The sequence below is a fragment of the Lissotriton vulgaris genome, chromosome 11, assembly GCF_964263255.1.
Source record: "Lissotriton vulgaris chromosome 11, aLisVul1.2, whole genome shotgun sequence".
Classification (NCBI taxonomy): domain Eukaryota; kingdom Metazoa; phylum Chordata; class Amphibia; order Caudata; family Salamandridae; genus Lissotriton; species Lissotriton vulgaris.
In genome coordinates, this window is record NC_141699.1 from 26664396 (window position 1) to 26688659 (window position 24264).

The following is a 24264-nucleotide window of genomic DNA, read 5'->3' on the forward strand; positions in this document are numbered from 1 at the left end:
AGGGTGCTGCAGAGCTGCATCAGCTCTGAATGGATGCCTGGGGCTCGTGAAAGGTTACCGAGGTCTCCATGGTAACAGATCCTGGCGGATGACTGGTCCTGCCTTGCTACGACTCGTGTGTTCTGTGGTTTTACATCACTGATGTGCCTCACTCTCCCTTCTAATGGGAAGGTTAATTAGCTTATCGGGTTTACATTTTTCTGCTCTCAAAAACATATGGGTCTCGCGTTCAGATTCCACCCAGTCTACTCTTGCATTCATCCTTCCAGTGCCGATCAAAAAAAAGCAGTGAGTCGAAGGGCAAACAGCTATTACAGCGCGTTGAAGCTGCTAGTCAGTGGCAGCAAGTGCTATATAAACATTATCAGACTGATAGAGGAGAGCAGACGAACCACCCGGAGATTGAGGAGTGACATCCATGTTTAGGTGACTGAGCTGCCCACATGCGGGACGTCTTCGCGTTGTACGTACTTGCGTCAGAGACACCTCCTTCTTCATCAAGATGCTGTGAGATTTCTGAGCAGTAGTGTGTCCCCAACATGGTGAGAACCTTCTCCCTCGTGTAATGGGAGCACGACGTGTCAACAGTTGCCATGGAGTCTCCTTCTGGGTGACTTTCTAGGCGCTACGTTTCATGGAGGAGATGACAGTGCAGCAGGGTTCCCGGTGTCAGAGGACAGGGCCCCTGGGGCCAGATGTAGGAACCTTGTGTCAGATTTACAAGCCCCTTGCGCCACTTTTGCGTCACTTTCAACAGGGGAAAAGTGAAGCAAAAGTGGCGCAAGGGGCTTGTAAATCTGCCCCCTATTCTGCGATTAAAAACCTCTCTGGGTGTGGTTAATTATTTATACCCCTGAGTGAGGTATTTACTTGGTATGGTAAATTATTGAGACACCCGAGCGAGGTATTTACTGGGTGTGGTAGTATTGTTACCTCCAAGTTTTTTCTGTGTGTGAAATTAGCTAGTTCCCCGGGGGAGGTATTTACTGGGTGTGGTAAATTATCAAGACCCCCAAGTGAGGTATTTACTGGGTGTGGTAAATTATCAAGACCCCTTAGTGAGGGATTTACTGGGTGGGGTAAATTATCGAGACCCCCCTATGAGGTATTCAGTGGGTGTGGTAAATTATTTATACCTGAGTGAGGTATTTACAGGGTGTGGTAAATTATTTATACCTCCGAGTGAAGTATTTACAGGGTGTGGTAAATTATTTATACCTCCGAGTGAAGTATTTACAGGGTGTAATAAATTATTTATACCTCCGAGTAAGGTATTTACAGGGTGTGGTAAATCATTTATACCCCAGAGTGAGGTATTTACAGGGTGTGGTAAATCATTTATACCCCCGAGTGAGGTATTTACAGGGTGTGGTAAATTATTTATACCTCCGAGTGAGGTATTTACAGGGTGTGGTAAATTATTTATACCTTCGAGTGAGGTATTTACAGGGTGTGGTAAATCATTTATACCCCCAAGTGATGTATTTACAGGGTTTGGTAAATTATTTATACCTCTGAGTAAAGTATTTACAGGGTGTGGTAAATTATTTATACCTCCGAGTGAGGTATTTACAGGGTGTGGAAAATCATTTATACCCCCGAGTGAGGTATTTACAGGGTGTGGTAAATTATTTATACCTCCGAGTGAGGTATTTACAGGGTGTGATAAATCATTTATACCCCGAGTGAGGTATTTATAGGGTGTGGTAAATTATTTATACCTCCGAGTGAGGTATTTACAGGGTGTGGTAAATCATTTATACCCCGAGTGAGGTATTTACAGGGTGTGGTAAATCATTTATACCCCCGAGTGAGGTATTTACAGGGTGTGGTAAATTATTTAAACCTCCGAGAGAGGTATTTACAGGGTGTGGTAAATCATTTATACCCCCGAGTGAGGTATTTACAGGGTGTGGTAAATCATTTATACCCCAGAGTGAGTTATTTACAGGGTGTGGTAAATTATTTATACCTCCGAGTGAGGTATTTACAGGGTGTGGTAAATCATTTATACCGCTGAGTGAGGTATTTACAGGGTGTGGTAAATTAATTATACCTCCGAGTGAGGTATTTATAGGGTGTGGTAAATTATTTATACCCCCGAGTGAGGTATTTACAGGGTGTGGTAAATTATTTATACCTCCGAGTGAGGTATTTACAGGGTGTGGTAAATTATTTATACCCCCGAGTGAGGTATTTACAGGGTGTGGTAAATTATTTATACCTCCGAGTGAGGTATTTACAGGGTGTGGTAAATTATTTATACCCCAGAGTGAGGTATTTACAGGGTGTGGTAAATTATTTATACCTCCGAGTGAGGTATTTACAGGGTATTGTATATTATTGAGACCCCCCTACCCCGTGAGTGAGGTATTCACTGGGTGCTGTAAATTATTTCTACCTTCGATTGAGGTATTTACAGGGTGAGGTAAATTATTTATACCCCCGAGTGAGGTATTTACAGGGTGTGGTAAATTATTTATACCTTCGAGTGAGGTTTTTACAGGGTGTGGTAAATTATTAATACCTCCGAGTGAGGTATTCACAGGGTGTGATAAATTATTTATACCCCGAGTGAGGTATTTACAGGGTGTGGTAAATTATTCATACCCCCGAGTGAGGTATTTACAGAGTGTGGTAAATCATTTATACCCCCAAGTGAGGTATTTACAGGGTGTGGTAAATCATTTATACCCCCGAGTGAGGTATTTACAGGGTGTGGTAAATTATTTATACCTCCGAGTGAGGTATTTACAGGGTGTGGTAAATTATTTATACCCCCGAGTGAGGTATTTACAGGGTGTAGTAAATTATTTATACCTTCGAGTGAGGTATTTACAGGGTGTGGTAAATTATTTATACCCCCGAGTGAGGTATTTACAGGGTGTGGTAAATCATTTATACCCCCGAGTCAGGTATTTACAGGGTGTGGTAAATTATTTATACCTCCGAGTGAGGTATTTACAGGGTGTGGAAAATTATTTATACCCCCGAGTGAGGTATTTACAGGCTGTGGTAAATTATTTATACCCCCGAGTGAGGTATTTACAGGGTGTGGTAAATTATTTATACCCCTGAGTGAGGTATTTACAGGGTGTGGTAAATTATTTATACCTCTGAATGAGGTATTTACAGAGTATTGTATATTATTGAGACCCCCCCACCCCATAAGTGAGGTATTCACTGGGTGCTGTAAATTATTTCTACCTTTGATTGAGGTAGTTACAGGATTTATACCTGGTGCATGTGATTGGCTCGTTTGCAATGGCATAGTGTGGTCGATTAGTAGCCATGGAATGGGCTTCAATGGTTGCTTGTCAAAGCCGTGGGCCCCTCCCCTCCAGCGCCAACCCTCCGTGACGTCATCATGCAGGGGTGACCTGTGAGGCGCTTTCTTCCAGTTGACCTGTCCTGGCTGGGTTCTCTTGCTCTTTCCAAGCTCTGTCCGTGCGTGGACTCCAGCCTGGGGACACTGTAGAACCCCCCTCTACCCCCCCATCACCGCCCCCTCATGCCTTCAATCCGCAGCTCTCGCCGCGCTCTGCCAGGCCTCGAGGCGCTCTGCACGTGCCCACGGATTGCTGGACACGTGCGTCATTAATGCGCCTCACCGCCCCCATGAGGCAGAGCTGTGATTAAAGGGGTGCAGGCCAGGAAATGACGGGGCTCGCGTGGGCAGAGAGCAGCACGCCTCAGTGGCCCCAGGACTCGCCCCTGTTTCCTGTCGGGGCCTGTCTTTATTTTGACAGATCGTTTCCTGTCTCGAATCCGACGCATGGGGCATATTATCAAGACAGGCGATAGAATTATTGCCGCTTTAGCGGCAGAAAACCGCCGCTAAAACGGCGATAATGGGCTTGATAATATGCTCCATGGAATTCCAATCGAAGCCCAGGACAACTAACATGGGCTTCAATTGGAATTCTATAGCGCATATGATCAAGTCCATTATCGCCGTTTTAGCAGCAGTTTTCTCCCGATGAACGCCTGTCTTGATAATATGTCCCCATGTTCGGGGTTGGGGGATGTGTCGATCCTTCCACGCACGTCACCTATGTCTCCCCGAGGACATCGCCCCTCATCCGGGGTGGCTTGGTGCGTTACTGTCAGGGCCGCTGGAATTATGCGGCACAGGTGGAGCAAGCTATGCGGCCGGGCCGGACAAATTAGGAACGCAGACGGTGAATGACGCTGCGCTTTGAGGCAGATTCTGTGGCTTTATGATGTCACTTTCTAGGACACCTTGATACTGCGGCTGACGTCGGCGCCCCATTAATCCTTTGGGCGGTTGTGGGCCTGAACAAGCGGGGGCTTGCCTTGCTACGCTCCGCCCTGAAAGGGGCGTGAGTAATAAGGAACCAAAGTGTCACGTGATCCAGTAAGGGGATCACCCCTATAAGGGTTGTGCTGATTGGGTTTGCCACAGTGCTTGGCTCATCAGGCGAGCAGGGCAGCATAGGTTGGTACAGCTGCCTGCCCCTGGATCGCCCGGAGGATACCCACTTATTGCATATTTTTGTATGCAATAAACCTGCATCAATGTTTTCTCAGAACAAAAGTTGTGTTGTGTATTTATTTCATGCATGCCTATTCTGCTGTGGAGTGGGTGGGGTCTTGCGCCTATAATGGAACTAAGTGTTTCACATTAGATGGTTATTGATCAAAAGTTGGCAAGGCTGTTCCTCGGGGATGAACGGGAAGTGAGGTGCACTGGTCAAGGAAAAGGTGGTGGTTTAAACAATGTTAACCTCCCACTGGGTATCCATTGTGTTGGATATATTTGCCTCACACACCCTTGCAGGTGTCATGCTTCATCATAGGCGTTGCTTCTCGTCGGGTAGGCGGTGCAATTCCCAACGGGCTCACCTCAGAGAGGGGCTCTTTAGCGGAGATCTTTTGAATCCAACTGCCTATGGGTGAAGTGTGGGTATGGGGCCAAGGGGTTTGCAGACCTGGGTGTGAGTTAAAATGTAGCGCAGGGTACCTAAGACTATTTTATTCGGGTGGTCCCTCGTTACAATTAAAAGGTGGAGCTAGACTAGACTTAACCGGAAAATAATGTTTCCATATTCTAGACTAGGCTAGGGAGTATAAAAACGGTCGACATGTTTCTCGCTGTGTAGCAATGACTTGCGATTCGTCAGGACCTATATGGTATGGTCTACAAAAAGTAAGAAACCTTATGTCAAAAAGTGTTGCTTATTTTAAATAATTGGGAATTTTTTTTTACCTCAATTATGTTGTTCCTTGCCTAAAGGTAAGTATTTATTTGCCCCATCAATACTCGGCGGGTTGTACATCAAAAGAGAAGCCTCTGGTTAGTAGGCTACTGCTCTCCGTGTAGTAGGCATTAGTCCTACCCCTTCTACCATCAAGCACATTAGATGGTCACATATTTGATGCCAAAGGACAGAAATCAACCGAGAGGCGGCCGGATACATGTTGCAAGGAGTGTGCCGAGGCGCTGCTGCTCTGGGCCTGCAGCGCTTTAATAACCTTTGATCCAGTTGAGCTAGAAACAAACTGTTTTTATGGTTGAAATCTACCGATTCTTGGCAAATGTTGGCTCATGACGCAAGTGCAGCAAATTTACATGAAAAATTCCACGGCAGTGCAGTCCCGTTTTCCCAGGGCTGTGCTTATAGCCCAGCACAACAACTTTTAAGCCCTAAAGCACAGCCGTAGGGGCAAAGGACGCCCTTTTGCATCAGCTAGGGCGTCATCATTCACGGGCATTGTACATGAGGCCTACAGCATCAAATTCCACCTACACATAGAAATAAAACACCAGTGACACTACTACTATGCCCATTACCAATAGCATTCTGGGGCATATTATCGAGAAACATCATTAAAATTGTCGCAGCTTGATAATATGCCCTTCTGAATTCCCATAGAAGCCCATGTTCTGGTGTGAACCTGGGCTTCTATGGGAATTCTCGGGGACATAGTATCAAGCCCATTATCGCCGCTTTAGTGTCAGTTTCCTGCCGCTAAAGCAGCAATAATTTTAACGCCCTTCTTGATAATATGGCCCCTAGGGCCATATTAGCAAGCAAATGCGATAAATATCGCAAAACACGTTTAGCACGTTTTATTTCTCGCAGTCTAACGCTGGATCACATCGCACTCTTAGCGGTGTATTATCAACCCTTTGCTAAAATGCGATGTGAAATCCAGCGATTTCGGGGATTAGCAAGAGAAATCCTGCGATAATACAAGTGCGATACTGAAAAGCTTGCTAATAGGCAAGCATGGACTTAACATAACAATCCACCTCCCATGTTAAAGGTGGTTAAGTAAACAATTTTTCAAGCGTTAAATAGTTGCGTTGAACGGTGCTTAGCGCACCTTTATTCATCGCTTCGCAGTATGGCTCCACATTGATAAAAGAGCGGTGGTGCATTAGCGACATTATTCACTACATTTTAGTGGGGAATGCCTACTTTTCATGTCATTAGCGATAAATATCGCTGACATGCAAAGCGGCAAAAAAATGGGGGCTATTGCCAGAAAACTTAAAAATATTGCCGCTTTGGCTGCAAAAAGTGCGGCTAAAGCGGCGATATTCCCCTTGAAGATATGCCCATACGTTTTTCCCCATTTTAAGCCTTGTTTTCTTTCCCAGCATCAACCCTTTTCTTTGCCATCTCTATATTTCCCTTTTGTTACTGATTCAATTTGCTAATCACCGGTGCAGCCGCTTGGATGGAGTCAGACCCCGCGACTCCTGAAAACACAGCAAGTGAGTCAGCGCGCTGCTCTTGGGGAGCGCACCCCACATATCTTCATGATGCACCCGGGTGGCGGTCGGCTCGTCGACCGTCCCTCACCCCTCCACCGGAAGTGTTTGGGTGAACCTGACTGGCACTACGGGGGTGGGACAGTGGCTTCAAGGTTTTTTTCTGCCCCCTCGACTAGTGGTACACCAGAAAGGACAGGCACGGCTCTGTGGCCTCCTTTCCCCCTGTGCCTCGCCTCTGAGTATCGCAGGCCGAGCTGGGAGCCTTAAGTCCACCAGAGGCACTGGTGGGGCAGGCATTAGGAAGCATCAGGTGTAACCGTGTCCCAGCACTTGGAGCAGGGGCCGGTGCGGAGGTGGGCACTGGTGAGGGCAGTGGGGCTCTAGGACCTGTGGTCAGGCAAGCAGCAGGAGAGCTCCCATTGATGGTGGCGGCCTGCCTGACCAGCCAGTGGTGAGTGGTGCAGCGCTGGCCTGCAGTACCCACTAGTGCCTGTAGAGCACCTCCTGCTCAAGGCTCCTGACGCCTGCTTCTGCCCCCTGATCGTGCCCTGGCTCCTGCCCCGGTTCCTGCCCTAGCTCCTGCCCCGGTTCCTGCTCCGACTCCTGCCCCTGACTCCTGCCCACAGCTCCTGCCCTGGCTCCAGCCCCGGCCCCTGTCCTGGCTCCTGCCCCCGGCTCCTGCCCTGGCTCCTGCACCCTGCTCCTGCCCTGCACAGGTACCCCTGTACTGGGGTGAATGTATGACACTGTTCTGTATTCTGTCCATCAACTGTTGTTTTTGCATTTGTCACCCCCAGTGGGACGGGTATGCTCAGACGTGAGTCCCATGCTCTCCACGCCACTGGAGTCAAGCTATCCTGGCAGAAGACGGCTGAAAGCCCGAAACCGGTCCTAGGATGCTTGTTTCCAGTCCAGGGAGGACCTGGCTTGTCATTTCGGGCTGGACTGTTCCCATGAGGCACAGGGTCAAGACTGATTTGCATATGGCTGGGTACAAACTGGAATGGAATGGTGAGCAAAAAACAATGGATTCGGGCCCAGATCTCTGTCCTGGGGTGACTGTATGACATTGTTCTGCATTCTGTCCATCAATTGTTCTTTCTGCACAGGTTCAAGGCCACTGTCTCATCGTTGTTACCAGATGGGAGGACCTTGTACCCCACAGGGCAGGATGTCTATCTAGTGCTTCTTTCACCTGGTAGGCGCTACCATCAGAGGTGAGCCATCTGCGTTAACCGGAAGTGTCCTTGGAACCTCGCGGAATCCCCATGATGAGTCTTTTCTGATTCATTGTCACTTCCGGCCCCTGGAGTGAATCTCCTAGGTTGAGTTGACATGCCTGTGTCTGACGCCTGTGGCCCTCCCCTGACTGTACTGTAACCATGTAACCCATCCGATGCTCAAGTGGTGCCAGGCAGTCCTCCGCCCATCCGTTCCCTGTGTAAGGGGCATTTCTCTTCCCCGCGAGTGTCCATCTGGCCTTCCGTAGAGTCGCGACATAAGGCTGGCACTGAAAATGACAAAAACATAAATGACTGGTGCAAGTGTGAAGTGCCTGTATTTGCACAGACTGCCCTGGACTGTTGGAAACGTGCACATATCTGGGACTGGCTCGTACAGATGTTTATCCTTACAATGCTGGTCTCCTGTTGTCATCAGCCTCCAGAATGCTCTTGCTTGGCATTCATTTGACTTCATCCCTCTTCCTAACTATAAACGTAAGTTCTTCACCTGAGGTCAACCCATTGCTTCCATCTGGACTCCTGGGGAGCCATGGTCAGTGCTTTGGTCTCAGAGTGACGCGTGACTGGCGCGAGATCACACCATCAGGGGCTGACATTGTTTGGACCAGTTCTTACACACATCAAGGGTTTAGCAGATTGTGCTCAGTCCCTCTTTATTTGCTGGTGCACTTTCTTACTGACCCTACCTGGAGGAAACTGAGCATGCAGCAGAGTGCAGTAAGATGAATGAGTTGCAGAGTGATGCTTTGCAGACTAGTTTCATCCTTCCGCATTGCCTTGCACAGAAGGTGCAAACACTGGCCCTGTGTCATGTGCAAGCGCTCAGCCACTGAGAGCTTTTTGCACCCACATATAACACCGTACTTGGAATGAAGGTAATATCCCTAATCTCTGCAATTTTTTTAAACTGATACTGAAATTCTTTGCAAAGGTTTTTTTTTCTGATTTATTATCATTTTGTCAACATGCTTCATACATCGCTCCATCTCTTGTCAGGGCATGAACTGCACTTGGGGCCTTGTGTTTGCAATATCGGATGCCCAAGAACCTCTCCTTCCAGCTCTTCTCCAACTTACTCATTTTTGTCTCCAACTATCCTCCTCAAATTTCAATTCCAAAACTCTCCAATATTTGTTGATAAACGTTACATAAATGAACTGTGGCAATATCTTGGGTTGAATGTTTGGATATGTGTTCTGGGTGATAATACATGTATGTTAATATGGCACTGGAATTTCAAAGCCTGTCCCTGCACGAGTCTGAGGAGTGGTTGAACCGTGGATACAACTCGCTCACTGATGTGATTTTCCTGATCTTTTTGTTTTCAGTTATAACCCCTTTGATGGGCCGAATGAAAACCCTGAAGCGGAGCTGCCCCTGACATCTGGAAAATACCTCTACGTGTACGGTGACATGGATGAAGATGGCTTCTTTGAAGGTACCTACTGGGGTCGAGCGCACTGTCCACATTGAGCTGTTGAGCTCACAATCGACGTCGAGTTGTTGAGCTTACTATCTACGTTGAGTTGTTGAGCTCGCTATCAGCATAGAGTTGTTGAGCTCACTATCAGCCTAGAGTTGTTGAGCTCACTATTGATGCCAACTTGTTGAGCTCACTATCAGCATTGAGTTGTTGAGCTCACTATCGATGACGAGTTGTTGAGCTTACTATCAGCGTTGAATTGTTGAGCTCACTATCAGCATAGAGTTGTTGAGCTCACTATCGATGTCGAGTTGTTGAGCTCACTATCAGCATTGAGTTGTTGCGCTCACTATTCGCGTCGAGTTGTTGAGCTTACTATCAGCGTTGAGTTGTTGAGCTCACTATCGATGTTGAGTTGTTGAGATTGCTATCAGCATGGAGTTGTTGAGCTCACTATCAGCGTAGCGTTGTTGAGCTCACTGTTGACGTTGAGTTGTTGAGCTTACTATCAGCATTGAGTTGTTGAGCTCACTATCAATGTCGAGTTGTTGAGCTTACTATCAGCATTGAGTTGTTGAACTTACTATCAGCATTGAGTTGTTGAGCTCACTATCGATGTCAAGTTGTTGAGCTCACTATCAGCATTGAGTTGTTGAGCTTACTATCAGCGTTGAGTTGTTGAGCTCACTATCAGCATTGAGTTGTTGAGCTCACTATCAATGACAAGTTGTTGAGCTTACTATCAGCGTTGAATTGTTGAGCTCACTATCAGCATAGAGTTGTTGAGCTCACTATCGATGTCGAGTTGTTGAGCTCACTATCAGCATTGAGTTGTTGCGCTCACTATTCGCGTCGAGTTGTTGAACTTACTATCAGCGTTGAGTTGTTGAGCTCACTATCGACGTTGAGTTGTTGAGATCGCTATCAGCATGGAGTTGTTGAGCTCACTATCAGTGTAGCATTGTTGAGCTCACTGTTGGCGTTGAGTTGTTGAGCTTACTATCAGCATTGAGTTGTTGAGCTCACTATCAATGTCGAGTTGTGGAGCTTACTATCAGCATTGAGTTGTTTAGCTTGCTATCAGCGTAGAGTTGTTGAGCTCACTATCAGCATTGAGTTGTTGAGCTTGCTATCAGCGTAGAGTTGTTGAGCTTACTATCAACATTGAGTTGTTGAGCTTACTATCAGCGTTGAGTTGTTGAGCTCACTATCACATAGAGTTGTTGAGCTCACTATCGATGTCATGTTGTTGAGCTCACTATCAGCATTGAGTTGTTGAGCTCACTATCGACGTCGAGATGTTGAGCTCACTATCAGCATTGAGTTGTTGAGCTTACTATCCACGTCGAGTTGTTGAGCTTACTATCAGCGTTGAATTGTTGAGCTCACTATCAGCATAGAGTTGTTGAGCTCACTATCGATGTCGAGTTGTTGAGCTCACTATCAGCATTGAGTTGTTGAGCTCACTATCAACGTCGAGTTGTTGAGCTCACTATCAGCGTTGAGTTGTTGAGCTCACTATCAATGTCGAGTTGTTGAGCTCACTATCAGTGGTGAGTTGTTGAGCTCACTATCAGCATTGAGTTGTTGAGCTTACTATCAACATTGAGTTGTTGAGGTTACTATCAGAATTGAGTTGTTGAGCTCACTATTGACGTCAAGTTGTTGAGCTCACTATCAGCATTGAGTTGTTGAGCTCACTATCGATGACGAGTTGTTGAGCTTACTATCAGCGTTGAATTGTTGAGCTCACTATCAGCATAGAGTTGTTGAGCTCACTATCGATGTCGAGTTGTTGAGCTCACTATCAGCATTGAGTTGTTGCGCTCACTATTCGCGTCGAGTTGTTGAGCTTACTATCAGCGTTGAGTTGTTGAGCTCACTATCGATGTTGAGTTGTTGAGATCGCTATCAGCATGGAGTTGTTGAGCTCACTATCAGCGTAGCGTTGTTGAGCTCACTGTTGACGTTGAGTTGTTGAGCTTACTCTCAGCATTGAGTTGTTGAGCTCACTATCAATGTCGAGTTGTTGAGCTTACTAGCAGCATTGAGTTGTTGAACTTACTATCAGCATTGAGTTGTTGAGCTCACTATCGATGTCAAGTTGTTGAGCTCACTATCAGCATTGAGTTGTTGAGCTTACTATCAGCGTTGAGTTGTTGAGCTCACTATCAGCATTGAGTTGTTGAGCTCACTATCGATGACAAGTTGTTGAGCTTACTATCAGCGTTGAATTGTTGAGCTCACTATCAGCATAGAGTTGTTGAGCTCACTATCGATGTCGAGTTGTTGAGCTCACTATCAGCATTGAGTTGTTGCGCTCACTATTCGCGTCGAGTTGTTGAACTTACTATCAGCGTTGAGTTGTTGAGCTCACTATCGACGTTGAGTTGTTGAGATCGCTATCAGCATGGAGTTGTTGAGCTCACTATCAGCGTAGCATTGTTGAGCTCACTGTTGACGTTGAGTTGTTGAGCTTACTATCAGCATTGAGTTGTTGAGCTCACTATCAATGTCGAGTTGTGGAGCTTACTATCAGCATTGAGTTGTTGAGCTTGCTATCAGCGTAGAGTTGTTGAGCTCACTATCAGCATTGAGTTGTTGAGCTTGCTATCAGCGTAGAGTTGTTGAGCTTACTATCAACATCAAGTTGTTGAGCTTACTATCAGCGTTGAGTTGTTGAGCTCACTATCACATAGAGTTGTTGAGCTCACTATCGATGTCATGTTGTTGAGCTCACTATCAGCATTGAGTTGTTGAGCTCACTATCGACGTCGAGTTGTTGAGCTCACTATCAGCATTGAGTTGTTGAGCTTACTATCCATGTCGAGTTGTTGAGCTTACTATCAGCGTTGAATTGTTGAGCTCACTATCAGCATAGAGTTGTTGAGCTCACTATCGATGTCGAGTTGTTGAGCTCACTATCAGCATTGAGTTGTTGAGCTCACTATCAACGTCGAGTTGTTGAGCTTACTATCAGCGTTGAGTTGTTGAGCTCACTATCAATGTCGAGTTGTTGAGCTCACTATCAGTGTTGAGTTGTTGAGCTCACTATCAGCATTGAGTTGTTGAGCTCACTATCAGCGTTGAGTTGTTGAGCTCACTATCAGCGTTGAGTTATTGAGCTCAATATCAGCATTGAGTTGTTGAGCTTACTATCAACACTGAGTTTTTGAGGTTACTATCAGAATTGAGTTGTTGAGCTCACTATCGACGTCAAGTTGTTGAGCTCTCTATCAGCGTTGAGTTGTTGAGCTTACTATCAACATTGAGTTGTTGAGGTTACTATCAGAATTGAGTTGTTGAGCTCACTATCAACGTCAAGTTGTTGAGCTCTCTATCAGCGTTGAGTTGTTGAGCTCACTATCAGCATTGAGTTGTTGAGCTTACTATCAACATTGAGTTGTTGAGGTTACTATCAGAATTGAGTTGTTGAGCTCACTATCAACGTCAAGTTGTTGAGCTCACTATCAGCGTTGAGTTGTTGAGCTCACTATCAGTTTTGAGTTGTTGAGCTCACTATCAGCATTGAGTTGTTGAGCTCACTATCAGCATTGAGTTGTTGATCTTAATATCAACATTGAGTTGTTGAGGTTACTATCAGCATTGAGTTGTTGAGCTCACTATCGACGTCAAGTTGTTGAGCTTACTATCAGCATTGAGTTGTTGAGCTCGCTATCAGCGTAGAGTTGTTGAGCTTCCTATCAGCATTGAGCTGTTTTGCTCACTATCGATGTTGAGTTGTTGAGCTTACTATCAGCATTGAGCTGTTAAGCTCACTATCAGCATGGAGTTGCTGAGCTTACTATCAGCATTGAGTTGTTGAGGTTACTATCACCATAGAGTTGTTGAGCTCACTATCGATGTCAAGTTGTTGAGCTTACTATCAGCATTGAGTTGTTGAGCTCACTATCGATGTCGAGTTGTTGAGCTTACTATCAGCGTTGCATTGTTGAGCTTACTATCAGCGTAGAATTGCTGAGTTTACTATCAGCATTGAGTTATTGAGGTTACTATTACCATAGAGTTGTTGAGCTCACTATCGACGTCAAGTTGTTGAGCTCACTATCTGCATTGAGTTGTTGAGCTCACTATCGACGTCGAGTTGTTGAGCTCACTATCCGCATTGAGTTGTTGAGCTCACTATCGACATCGAGTTGTTGAGCTTACTATCAGCATTGAGTTGTTGAGCTTACTATCAGCATAGTTATTGAGATCACTATCCGCATTGAGTTGTTGAGCTCACTATTGACATTGCATTGTTGAGCTTATTATCAGCATTTAGTTGTTGAGCTTACTATCAGCATTGAGTTGTTGAGCTCGCTATCAGCGTAGAGTTGTTGATCTCACTATCAGAATCGAGTTGTTGAGCTTACTATCAGCGTAGAGCTGTTGAGCTCACTATCAGCATAGAGGTGTTGAGCTCACTATCGACATTGAGTTGTTGAGCTCACTGTCAGCATCGAGTTGTTGAGCTTACTAGCAGCGTAGAGTTGTTGAGCTCACTATCAGAATTGAGTTCTTGAGCTTACTATCAGTGTAGATCTGCAGAGCTCACTATCAGCATAAAGGTGTTGAGCTCACTATCGACATTGAGTTGTTGAGCTCACTATCAGCAGTGAGTTGTTGAATTCTCTATAGACGTCGAGTTGTTGAGCTTACTATCAGCATTGAGTTGTTGAGCTAACTATCAGTGTAGAGCTGTTGAGCTCACTATCAGCATAACGTTGTTGAGCTCACTATCGATGTCGAGTTGTTGAGCTCACTATCAGCATAGAGTTATTGAGCTCACTATCGATGTCAAGTTGTTGAGCTCACTATCAGCATAGAGTTGTTGAGCTTACTATCAGCATTGAGTTGTTGAGCTCGCTATCGACGTTGAGTTGGCAAACTCACTGTTGACGTTGAGTTGTTGAGCCCACTATCGACGTCAAGTTGTTGAGCTCGATGTCTAGGTATTGAGCTCACTATTGATGTCGAGTTGTTGAGCTCGGTATCAATGTCTAGTTGTTGAGCTCACTATTGACTTAGGGTTGTTTTGCTCACTATCGACATTGAATTGTTGAGGTCACTATTGACATCGAGTTGGCAAACTCACTGTTGACGTTGAGTGCAGTTGTCCCACTTGCTTTTGACATCGAATGCAGTGGATCTCCTAGGGTCCAGGCACTGGGTATTGGAGATCGCTCCAAGGCTCTGTTCCCTTGCTTTTCTCTGACCCAGAATCAATTGTCTGCTCTAGTATAAGATCTTCATAATTAGATAAAAGTGGATTTTTTGTTGTAAATTCATATTTTTTTATGGAACAAAAAATAGATATGGATGAATACCAATAAAAAATGAGCCAGCATGAAATTTGTTTAATTATAGAAGGAAATTTAGAAGAGAACAACAAGGAGCCATATAGTTTAGAGATGTGTTTTTTTCATGCAGCTCTCTGTAATTGCTCTGGAAGCCAGAGACACGGCTACCAAGACCGATGACACATCCCATACTAGGCAGCCCTGTAATCACAGTAAACATGTCTAAGCCTTGTAAATATTTACAGTGGAGCGCAGCTTCAACACCTTATGTTCATGACAGGCTCAAAATGCTGTGAAAAACAAAACAAAAATATGGCATTTTTAAATCTGGGCAGAGACTGACTAAGCAGAAGTCAAAAGCAGATGGGCTTAGAAAAAAGGAAATATTTTCTACGAAGCGTTTAGAACCGCGGTCCAGGAAGTCGCACATCTGCCTAACCTGACATGGGATCGACTCTGCCCCGGTAGTAACAACATGTCACATTCGACACAAGAACAACTCCTATCTAGCCCCTTGGGTCTTTCTGAGAAAGGTGTTTCATGTTGATCTCACTCTGCCCAAGTCTTACTGACCTCTCAGACAGAGAAAACTGACATGAGAAGGACCCTGCCACATCCCGACTCATCTTCAAAAGCCAGAAGCCTCAAAGACTCAACCTTTGATCGGGTGTTTTATGAGGTCGCCATACCCATGAATGAACCAGAAGCCTTGTGATTCGCAGCTGCTCGTACATAACCGCCCACAATAACCAACCGTAGAGCAGTCAGGGTTATTATTCAAGCCATGAGGTCAGCAACCATCCAGAACGCTCTTCACTTGTCTTCAAGCCACAAATTACCCAGAAAACTAAGCGCCCTACGCAAACCCAGCCGTGAGAAGGCCCTACAATACATCAAGAACAGTGTCTGCTGTGGCAAACCCAAGATAAACGCAGGTTCCGACACCCAGAGCCTTGCTCAAGTAACAATACCCAACCGATAACTCAGCACCCAGACTCTTCTTCAAACATGAAAGAACAACCTAGACCGCCACACTCAGTCATCCAGACCAACCACCAAGTAGCAAAAATCAGTTTAGACTCCAACACCCAATCATCCTAAGAATGCTAAAAACCAGAGTAGGTTCCAAAACCCCCTGCTTCAAAAACCAAACATCAGCCTAGGCTGCAACACCGCGGCCTTTCTATAGACATCAGAAACCAACCCATTCACAACACCCATATGTATCTTAAAATATCCAAAAACACCTCTAGTGAACACCCAGTTATTTCTTCTAATGCAAATATTTCACCCACACTGCACATCCATGTCCATCTTAAAAACCAGCTTTTGACCCAAAACCCAGAGCCTTTTTCTAATACCAAAGGTCCACCTTTGCTGCAATAACCAGAGTTTTCTTCAAATAGTACAAATAACATTGTGATGCTACAGGCCCTCTTTCAATGACCATACAGCAACCCATGCTGGAATTTGCAGACCCTTCTACGAAGGGCTATCCATCCTAAGGTCTAACACCAGAGGGCAGACTTACACTAGGTTTGGATCTCAAAGTGTTTATTTGGAATTTACTTAAGTTTTGAGCTGAAAAGTTGTCTTAAAGTTGCTCTGCTTTGCATTACTTTGTATCAAGGGGACGTTCTATGGGGCATATTTACAAAGGCTTATCGCCACAGGAACGTCACTTTTGATGGTTGAAAGGTGTGTGCACGGCACTAGGCCGCCTGATTGTGCATCAGAGATAGTGATATATCTTGGTGGTATATAATGGTGCTTTCCTACTCTTTCTCCCTCTCAGGCAACGCAGTGCAGCAGCTTTCGTTGCTGCAATGCGTTGTATGATGTTTTTAGTAAATAAACCCCCAAGACCTTTGTTCAAATGCCAAAAATCAATCTACAAACCCCAATGGTGCAACACCCAGATATTTCCTAACACATTCAGATTTAACCCAGGTGTCGACCTAGGAGGTATTAGTAGGGTGCAAATATTTGTAACATAGGGTTGATCCCTTCTAGCTCCTGGGCGGGTATGGAGTTGATGCCCACTGTAAAGTCAAACCCGAGCACCCTTCTTGTGCCATGAGGTGAATTCCCACTGATTTAAGGAATGCATCACACAAGTCAGAATAACATCTCTGGAAGTGCCTTATGGGGGGGCGTTGACCCTGGTCCTTTCTGAGTGCATCTCATTTGCCTTTGAACAGGATCTCCCACCTCTGGAGTCTAGAGTAGACCTAGAAAAGTAGGATGAGTAACCTTGTCTGGAATATGTGATGTTATGCGGTTTTTATATAGCACGGAATCCTGAGCCCCTCAAGGCGCTTGAAGCCTCCAGAACCAATTGGCTCACTTCTCATCTTTATCAAGAGAAGAGCCTTGTCCTTTCCCCTCCCCCCCAGACCAGGCCCCTAGGATGAATCCTCAGAAGGTGGCTATGGGCTAATATGGGCTAATTCCAGCCTCCTTTGATCAGGAAGACTATTGGCAAGGGCTAGGAAAGCATTATTTTGTTTGTGGGTGCTCTCCTTTCACAATCTCAGAATGCAAGTAATTTGTCTTGGCAGTTTATTGTCTTGGACCAAAATTGTGAGCCACCACTCTTTTGGACTACACTAAAAGCCAGATTCATCAAGCTGAAATCCGCTCGCAAAGGGCCAGATTCTGAGAATCCGGCCCTTTGCGAGCCCTATTTTTGCATTTGGGATTCATCATCCCAAATGCAAAAATCGCAATTCTAGAAATCACTAAATTGCGATTAATTGCAATTAAGGAATCTCAATTTGAGATTCCTTAAATGCAATTCATGAACCATTTAAAAATTGCGAATTCGCAATCTGGGGCCGCTATTTATCGCGAAGTCTAACTACGTGGTAAATAGCGAAAACTTAGAAAAATGCACTTTAGTGCATTTTTCTAAGTTGTATGTTACACACACACATGTCCTTTGGACATGTGTGTGCGCAACAACAGGGTACATTTGCATTTCAGGGGTGCTACAGGGTATCCTTTGGACACCCTGGCACCCTTGAAATTGCTTCCTTATTTGCTATTCGCTAATTGCTATTCGCAAATAAGGAATGACTCCCCATTCATTCCTATGAATGGGAAAGCCATTCCTTATTTGCGATTAGCAATTAGCGAATCGCAAATAAGGAAGCTGTAGAAATCGCATAAAATATTGCGATCTCTACATACATCCCGTTTTGCGAGTCTTTAATAGCAATTCCTTAAAATTTGCTATTAAGGACTCGCAAAACGTTACTTTGATGAATCTAGGGGAAAGTCCTAAGTATTGCACAGCAACAACAACACACCAGCAGTACCTCAAATAGACCTCTTTTGCAAGATTCACCAAGATTTGCACCAGAGATCACCCGCAGTGTCTTCGAAATGTTGAAAGACAAATAATTTGCTCCTGTACACTCTAAAGATTCTTTGCAGTATCTCCAGATTTGTAATGGTCACAGGAATTCTGGATGCATATGCCTCTTTTGTTTGGAAATATTAATACAACAGAATAAACATACATAAAAATAATAAGAGCATAACACTGCGCACCATATCTAAACAGTCAAAGCAGAATACATCACAACAAAATCACGTTGCAATAATAGAGTTCAAAAACAGAGTTGCGCAAATAAACAACAAAACCCATCATCACAACAGCAAAATGCCACACAACTGTTCAAGTCACACATTGTCACCTCCAGAATCATTTTTTTCATAACACGGTGATAAAAGGTGTTTTCATCAAGCAGGGTCTTACCACCAGGGACACGAAACAGCGTGGTCAAAAATGTCCTGTGATCCAACCCCTGGTGTGAGTCTCAGGTGCTCACGGCACAGAGTAAATCTTGGAGAAATGGACCCTTGATGTTATTTATTTACGTATGTATTTGTATAGCACACTAACACCAGGAGGCGTCTGGGGCTTTAAAGAGCAAGGAGGGGGTCTCACTCTCACCTCCTCTGTTGGAGATCTACTGTACTATGTGGGGGCTGCGGGATGGGTATGGTTGTTTTGGTGGTCCGCTGCAAAGGGAACTCCAGGGCCCAGATTCACAAAGGTTTCGCGTCGGGTTACCATGACTTGTTTTCGCACACCCGATGCTAAACCTTTGTGGGGATTAACAGACCCTCGCTCATTGGTATTAGCGTTGGTTTGCGTGGAAAAGTAACGCAAAGGCGTACAAAACGCTGCTGTCAATTACTTTGTGTCAAGGGGACGGTACATGGGTGGTACGGGGCAATCCCAGGCAACCACCCACGCTTTTTACAGCTAAACCCTATTTACTATTATTAGTGGACCGGGTTTAGCACCAAAACCAACCTCCACTGGAGAGCAGGTGTTAAAGGGAGACATGTTTTTGGGAAGACTGTGCACGCGTGCTGCTCTACAGCACACATAAAAAGCAGGAACATGTTTTAAACTGGTCTAGGCATAATATTTTATACAAGAAGGGTTCCCTTCTTGCACAAAACATGTGGTAGACTCAGGTACGCACCCTGGCACCATGGCGCTAAGGTGTGTCCCTAGGGCATGGCAGCTGAAATCAGCGCCAGCGCTAGGGAGGGGAGGAGAGAGCCATATGTTTGCTCTCTCCTGCCACGCAATGCAGCGCTGAAGCAGCCAGGCTGAGGCCACAGACGCATTCCACGTATGTACGTGAAGGACTTAGCACACACTGGAGGAGCCAAGCTGAAGCTACAGGCTTATTCCACATATGTACGTGAAGCTTAGCATATCCAACTGGAGCCAGGCTGAGGCCATTAGACTTAGTCCCCATATGTACATGAAGGGCTTAGCACCCTGCAGGAGCCAGGCAGATGCCACCAGACTCATTACACGTATGTACATGAAGGGCTTAGCACCCTGCAGGAGCCAGGCTGAGGCCACCAGACTCATTACACGTATGTGCATGAAGGGCTTAGCACCCTGCAGGAGCCAGGCTGAGGCCACCAGACTCATTACACGTATGTGCATGAAGGGCTTAGCACCCTGCAGGAGCCAGGCTGAGGCCACCAGACTCATTACACGTATGTACATGAAGGGCTTAGCACCCCGCAGGAGCCAGGCTGAGGCCACCAGACTCATTACACGTATGTGCATGAAGGGCTTAGCACCCTGCAGGAGCCAGGCTGAGGCCACCAGACTCATTACACGTATGCACATGAAGGGCTTAGCACCCTGCAGGAGCCAGGCTGAGGCCACCAGACTCATTACACGTATGTACATGAAGGGCTTGGCACCCCGCAGGAGCCAGGCTGAGGCCACCAGACTCATTACACGTATGTACATGAAGGGCTTAGCACCCTGCAGGAGCCAGGCTGAGGCCACCAGACTCATTACACGTATGTACATGAAGGGCTTAGCACCCTGCAGGAGCCAGGCTGCAGCCACTAGACTCAATACACGTATGTACATGAAGGGCTTAGCGCCCTGCAGGATCCAGGCTGAGGCCACCAGACTCATTACACGTATGTACATGAAGGGCTTAGCACCCAGCAGGAGTCAGGCTGAGGCCACCAGACTCATTACACGTATGTACATGAAGGGCTTAGCACCCTGCAGGAGCCAGGCTGAGGCCACCAGACTCATTACACGTATGTACATGAAGGGCTTAGCACCCTGCAGGAGCCAGGCTGCAGCCACCAGACTCATTACACGTATGTACATGAAGGGCTTAGCACCCTGCAGGAGCCAGGCTGAGGCCACCAGACTCATTACACGTATGTACATGAAGGTCTTAGCACCCTGCAGGAGCCATGCTGAGGCCACCAGACTCATTACACGTATGTACATGAAGGGCTTAGCACCCTGCAGGAGCCAGGCTGAGGCCACCAGACTCATTACACGTATGTACATGAAGAGCTTAGCACCCTGCAGGAGCCAGGCTGCAGCCACTAGACTCATTACACGTATGTACATGAAGGGCTTAGCACCCCGCAGGAGCCAGGCTGCAGCCACTAGACTCATTACACGTATGTACATGAAGGGCTTAGCACCCTGCAGGAGCCAGGCTGAGTCCACCAGACTCATTACACGTATGTACATGAAGGGCTTAGCACCCCGCAGGAGCCAGGCTGCAGCCACTAGACTCATTACACATATGTACATGAAGGGCTTAGCACCCTGCAGGAGCCAGGCTGAAGCCACTAGACTCATTACACGTATGCACATGAAGAGCTTAGCACCCCGCAGGAGCCAGGCTGCAGCCACTAGACTCATTACACGTATGTACATGAAGGGCTTAGCACCCCGCAGGAGCCAGGCTGCAGCCACTAGACTCATTACACGTATGTACATGAAGGGCTTAGCACCCCGCAGGAGCCAGGCTGCAGCCACCAGACTCATTACACAAATGTACATGAAGGGCTTAGCACCCTGCAGGAGCCAGGCTGAGTCCACCAGACTCATTACACGTATGTACATGAAGGGCTTAGCACCCTGCAGGAGCCAGGCTGAGGCCACCAGACTCATTACACGTATGTTCGTGAAGCTTAGCATATCCAACCGGAGCCAGGCTGAGGCCATTAGACTTAGTCCACATATGTACATGAAGGGCTTAGCACCCTGCAGGAGCCAGGATGAGGCCACCAGACTCATTACATGTATGTACATGAAGGGCTTGTCACACCCTGCAGGAGCCAGGCTGAGGCCACCAGACTCATTACACGTATGTACATGAAGGGCTTAGCACCCTGCAGGAGCCAGGCTGAGACCACCAGACTCATTACACGTATGTACATGAAGGGCTTAGCACCTTGCAGGAGCCAGGCTGCAGCCACTAGACTCATTACACGTATGTACATGAAGGGCTTAGCACCCTGCAGGAGCCAGGCTGAGGCCACTAGACTCATTACACGTATGTAAATGAAGGGCTTAGCACCCTGCAGGAGCCAGGCTGAGACCACCAGACTCATTACACGTATGTACATGAAGGGCTTAGCACCTTGCAGGAGCCAGGCTGAGACCACCAGACTCATTACACGTATGTACATGAAGGGCTTAGCACCTTGCAGGAGCCAGGCTGAGACCACCAGACTCATTACACGTATGTACATGAAGGGCTTAGCACCCTGCAGGAGCCAGGCTGAGGCCACTAGACTCATTACACGTATGTACATGAAGGGCTTAGCACCTTGCAGGAGCCAGGCTGCAGCCACTAGACTCATTACACGTATGTACATGAAGGGCTTAGCACCCTGCAGGAGCCAGGCTGAAGCCACTAGACTCATTACACGTATGCACATGAAGGGCTTAGCACCCCGCAGGAGCCAGGCTGCAGCCACTAGACTCATTACACATATGTACATGAAGGGCTTGTCACACACTGCAGGAGCCAGGCAGATGCCACCAGACTCATTACACGTATGTACATGTAGGGCTTGTCACACACTGCAGGAGCCAGGCTGAGGCCACCAGACTCATTACACGTATGTACATGAAGGGCTTAGCACCCTGCAGGAGCCAGGCTGAGGCCACCAGACTCATTACACGTATGTACATGAAGGGCTTAGCACCCTGCAGGAGCCAGGCTGAGGCCACCAGACTCATTACACGTATGTACATGAAGGGCTTAGCACCCTGCAGGAGCCAGGCTGAGACCACCAGACTCATTACACGTATGTACATGAAGGGCTTAGCACCCTGCAGGAGCCAGGCTGCAGCCACTAGACTCATTACACGTATGTACATGAAGGGCTTAGCACCCTGCAGGAGCCAGGCTGCAGCCACTAGACTCATTACACGTATGTACATGAAGGGCTTAGCACCCTGCAGGAGCCAGGCTGAGGCCACCAGACTCATTACACGTATGTACATGAAGGGCTTAGCACCCTGCAGGAGCCAGGCTGCAGCCACTAGACTCATTACACGTATGTACATGAAGGGCTTAGCACCCTGCAGGAGCCAGGCTGAGACCACCAGACTCATTACACGTATGTACATGAAGGGCTTGTCACACACTGCAGGAGCCAGGCTGAGGCCACTAGACTCATTACACGTATGTACATGAAGGGCTTGTCACACACTGCAGGAGCCAGGCTGAGGCCACCAGACTCATTACACGTATGTACATGAAGGGCTTGTCACACACTGCAGGAGCCAGGCTGAGGCCACCAGACTCATTACACGTATGTACATGAAGGGCTTGTCACACACTGCAGGAGCCAGGCTGAGGCCACTAGACTCATTACACGTATGTACATGAAGGGCTTGTCACACACTGCAGGAGCCATACATACCTATTCTTATGCTGTGCAGATCAGCTCTGAAGCTTGTCCAACACTTGTCTCTGCTTCCTTCCGCAGGAGAGCTCCTCGACGGGCAGAGGGGGCTGGTCCCGTCCAACTTCGTGGACTTTGTTCAGAACGATGAGTTGCACATGTCGGGCTCTGCAGACACTGAGCATGACCAGAACTGCATCAACCACATCGACGTTGGTTCGCTGGACGAGAGCAGCGTGGAGCCGAAACCAGCAGGCTTCCAGGAGACCACCGCCATGAACAACGGCTCAGGGATGCTAGACGTCAACATTGACGAGATTGGAGAAGACATCGTGCCTTATCCTCGAAAAATCACCCTCATTAAACAACTTGCCAAAAGTGTGATTGTGGGCTGGGAGCCTCCCGTGGTGCCACCCGCGTGGGGGGCGGTGAGGAGCTATAATGTCCTGGTGGACAAGGAAGTGCGGATGAGTGTGGACTTTGGAGGTAGAACTAAGGCTCTTATAGAAAAGCTTCACCTTGCCACCAGCACCTGCCGGATATCCATCCAGAGCGTCACGGACCGTGGGCTCTCGGACGACCTTCAGTGCTCGCTGCTGGTCGGGAAGGACGTCATTGTTGGCCCTTCCCAACTCAAGATCCACAACGTGACCCAGGTATCTGCCGAGCTCTCTTGGGTCCCCACCAACAGCAACTACAGCCACGTGATCTTCCTCAACGACGAGGAGTTTGACATTGTGAAGGCTGGTTGCTACCGCTATCAGTTCCTCAACTTGAAGCCGGGCGGGGTCTACAAGGTGAAGCTGTTGGCCAAGCCCCACCAGATGCCCTGGCAGCTCCCTTTGGAGCAGAGGGAGAGGAAGGAGGCCTTCATCGAGTTCCCCACACTGCCTGCAGGTATGAACCCATGTTGTTGTTTGATACTTGAGTGCGTGGTTCATCACACGCTTCCATCACTGTTACGTATAACTTGTGGGTTAAAGAAGCGCGTATGCATAGGAGTCATTCCTTGCTCACTACTGGCCCCTTCCATCCCCACCTTGCTTAGACTGCTGCCTAGGCCTGGCGGTAAATTGTGCTCCCCTCGCAGAATTGCAGAATTTGGGTAATCTCACATTCCGTGGAGAACGTGGAATTGCCAAACATTCTGCGATCTGCGGCTTCACAGAATTTCTTGCTTGTTTGCGCTTTCAAAATGCGTGTTCCTGAGACATTTCTCCCCGAGCACACAAACAGCGCTCGCTGAATGGAAAAAAGCATTGTGAATGGGCAGAACAAGCAATTCCGCGTGTTCACGAAACTCTTGCGTGCTCGCGGAGATTT

The 24264-nt window shown here is 47.0% G+C and overlaps 1 protein-coding gene across 7 annotated transcripts in view; it reads left to right on the top strand.

Moving 5' to 3' along the window:
• Nucleotides 1-24264, top strand: part of RIMBP2 (RIMS binding protein 2) — a 1349166-nt gene that overhangs the window by 890808 nt on the left and 434094 nt on the right. For all 7 annotated transcript variants that reach the window (XM_086942673.1, XM_086942667.1, XM_086942669.1 and 4 more), the window contains 2 exons: nucleotides 9318-9427; nucleotides 23026-23838. In XM_086942673.1, the coding sequence (XP_086798799.1) occupies nucleotides 9318-9427; nucleotides 23026-23838 (923 nt within the window). The remainder of the gene's footprint in view (nucleotides 1-9317; nucleotides 9428-23025; nucleotides 23839-24264) is intronic.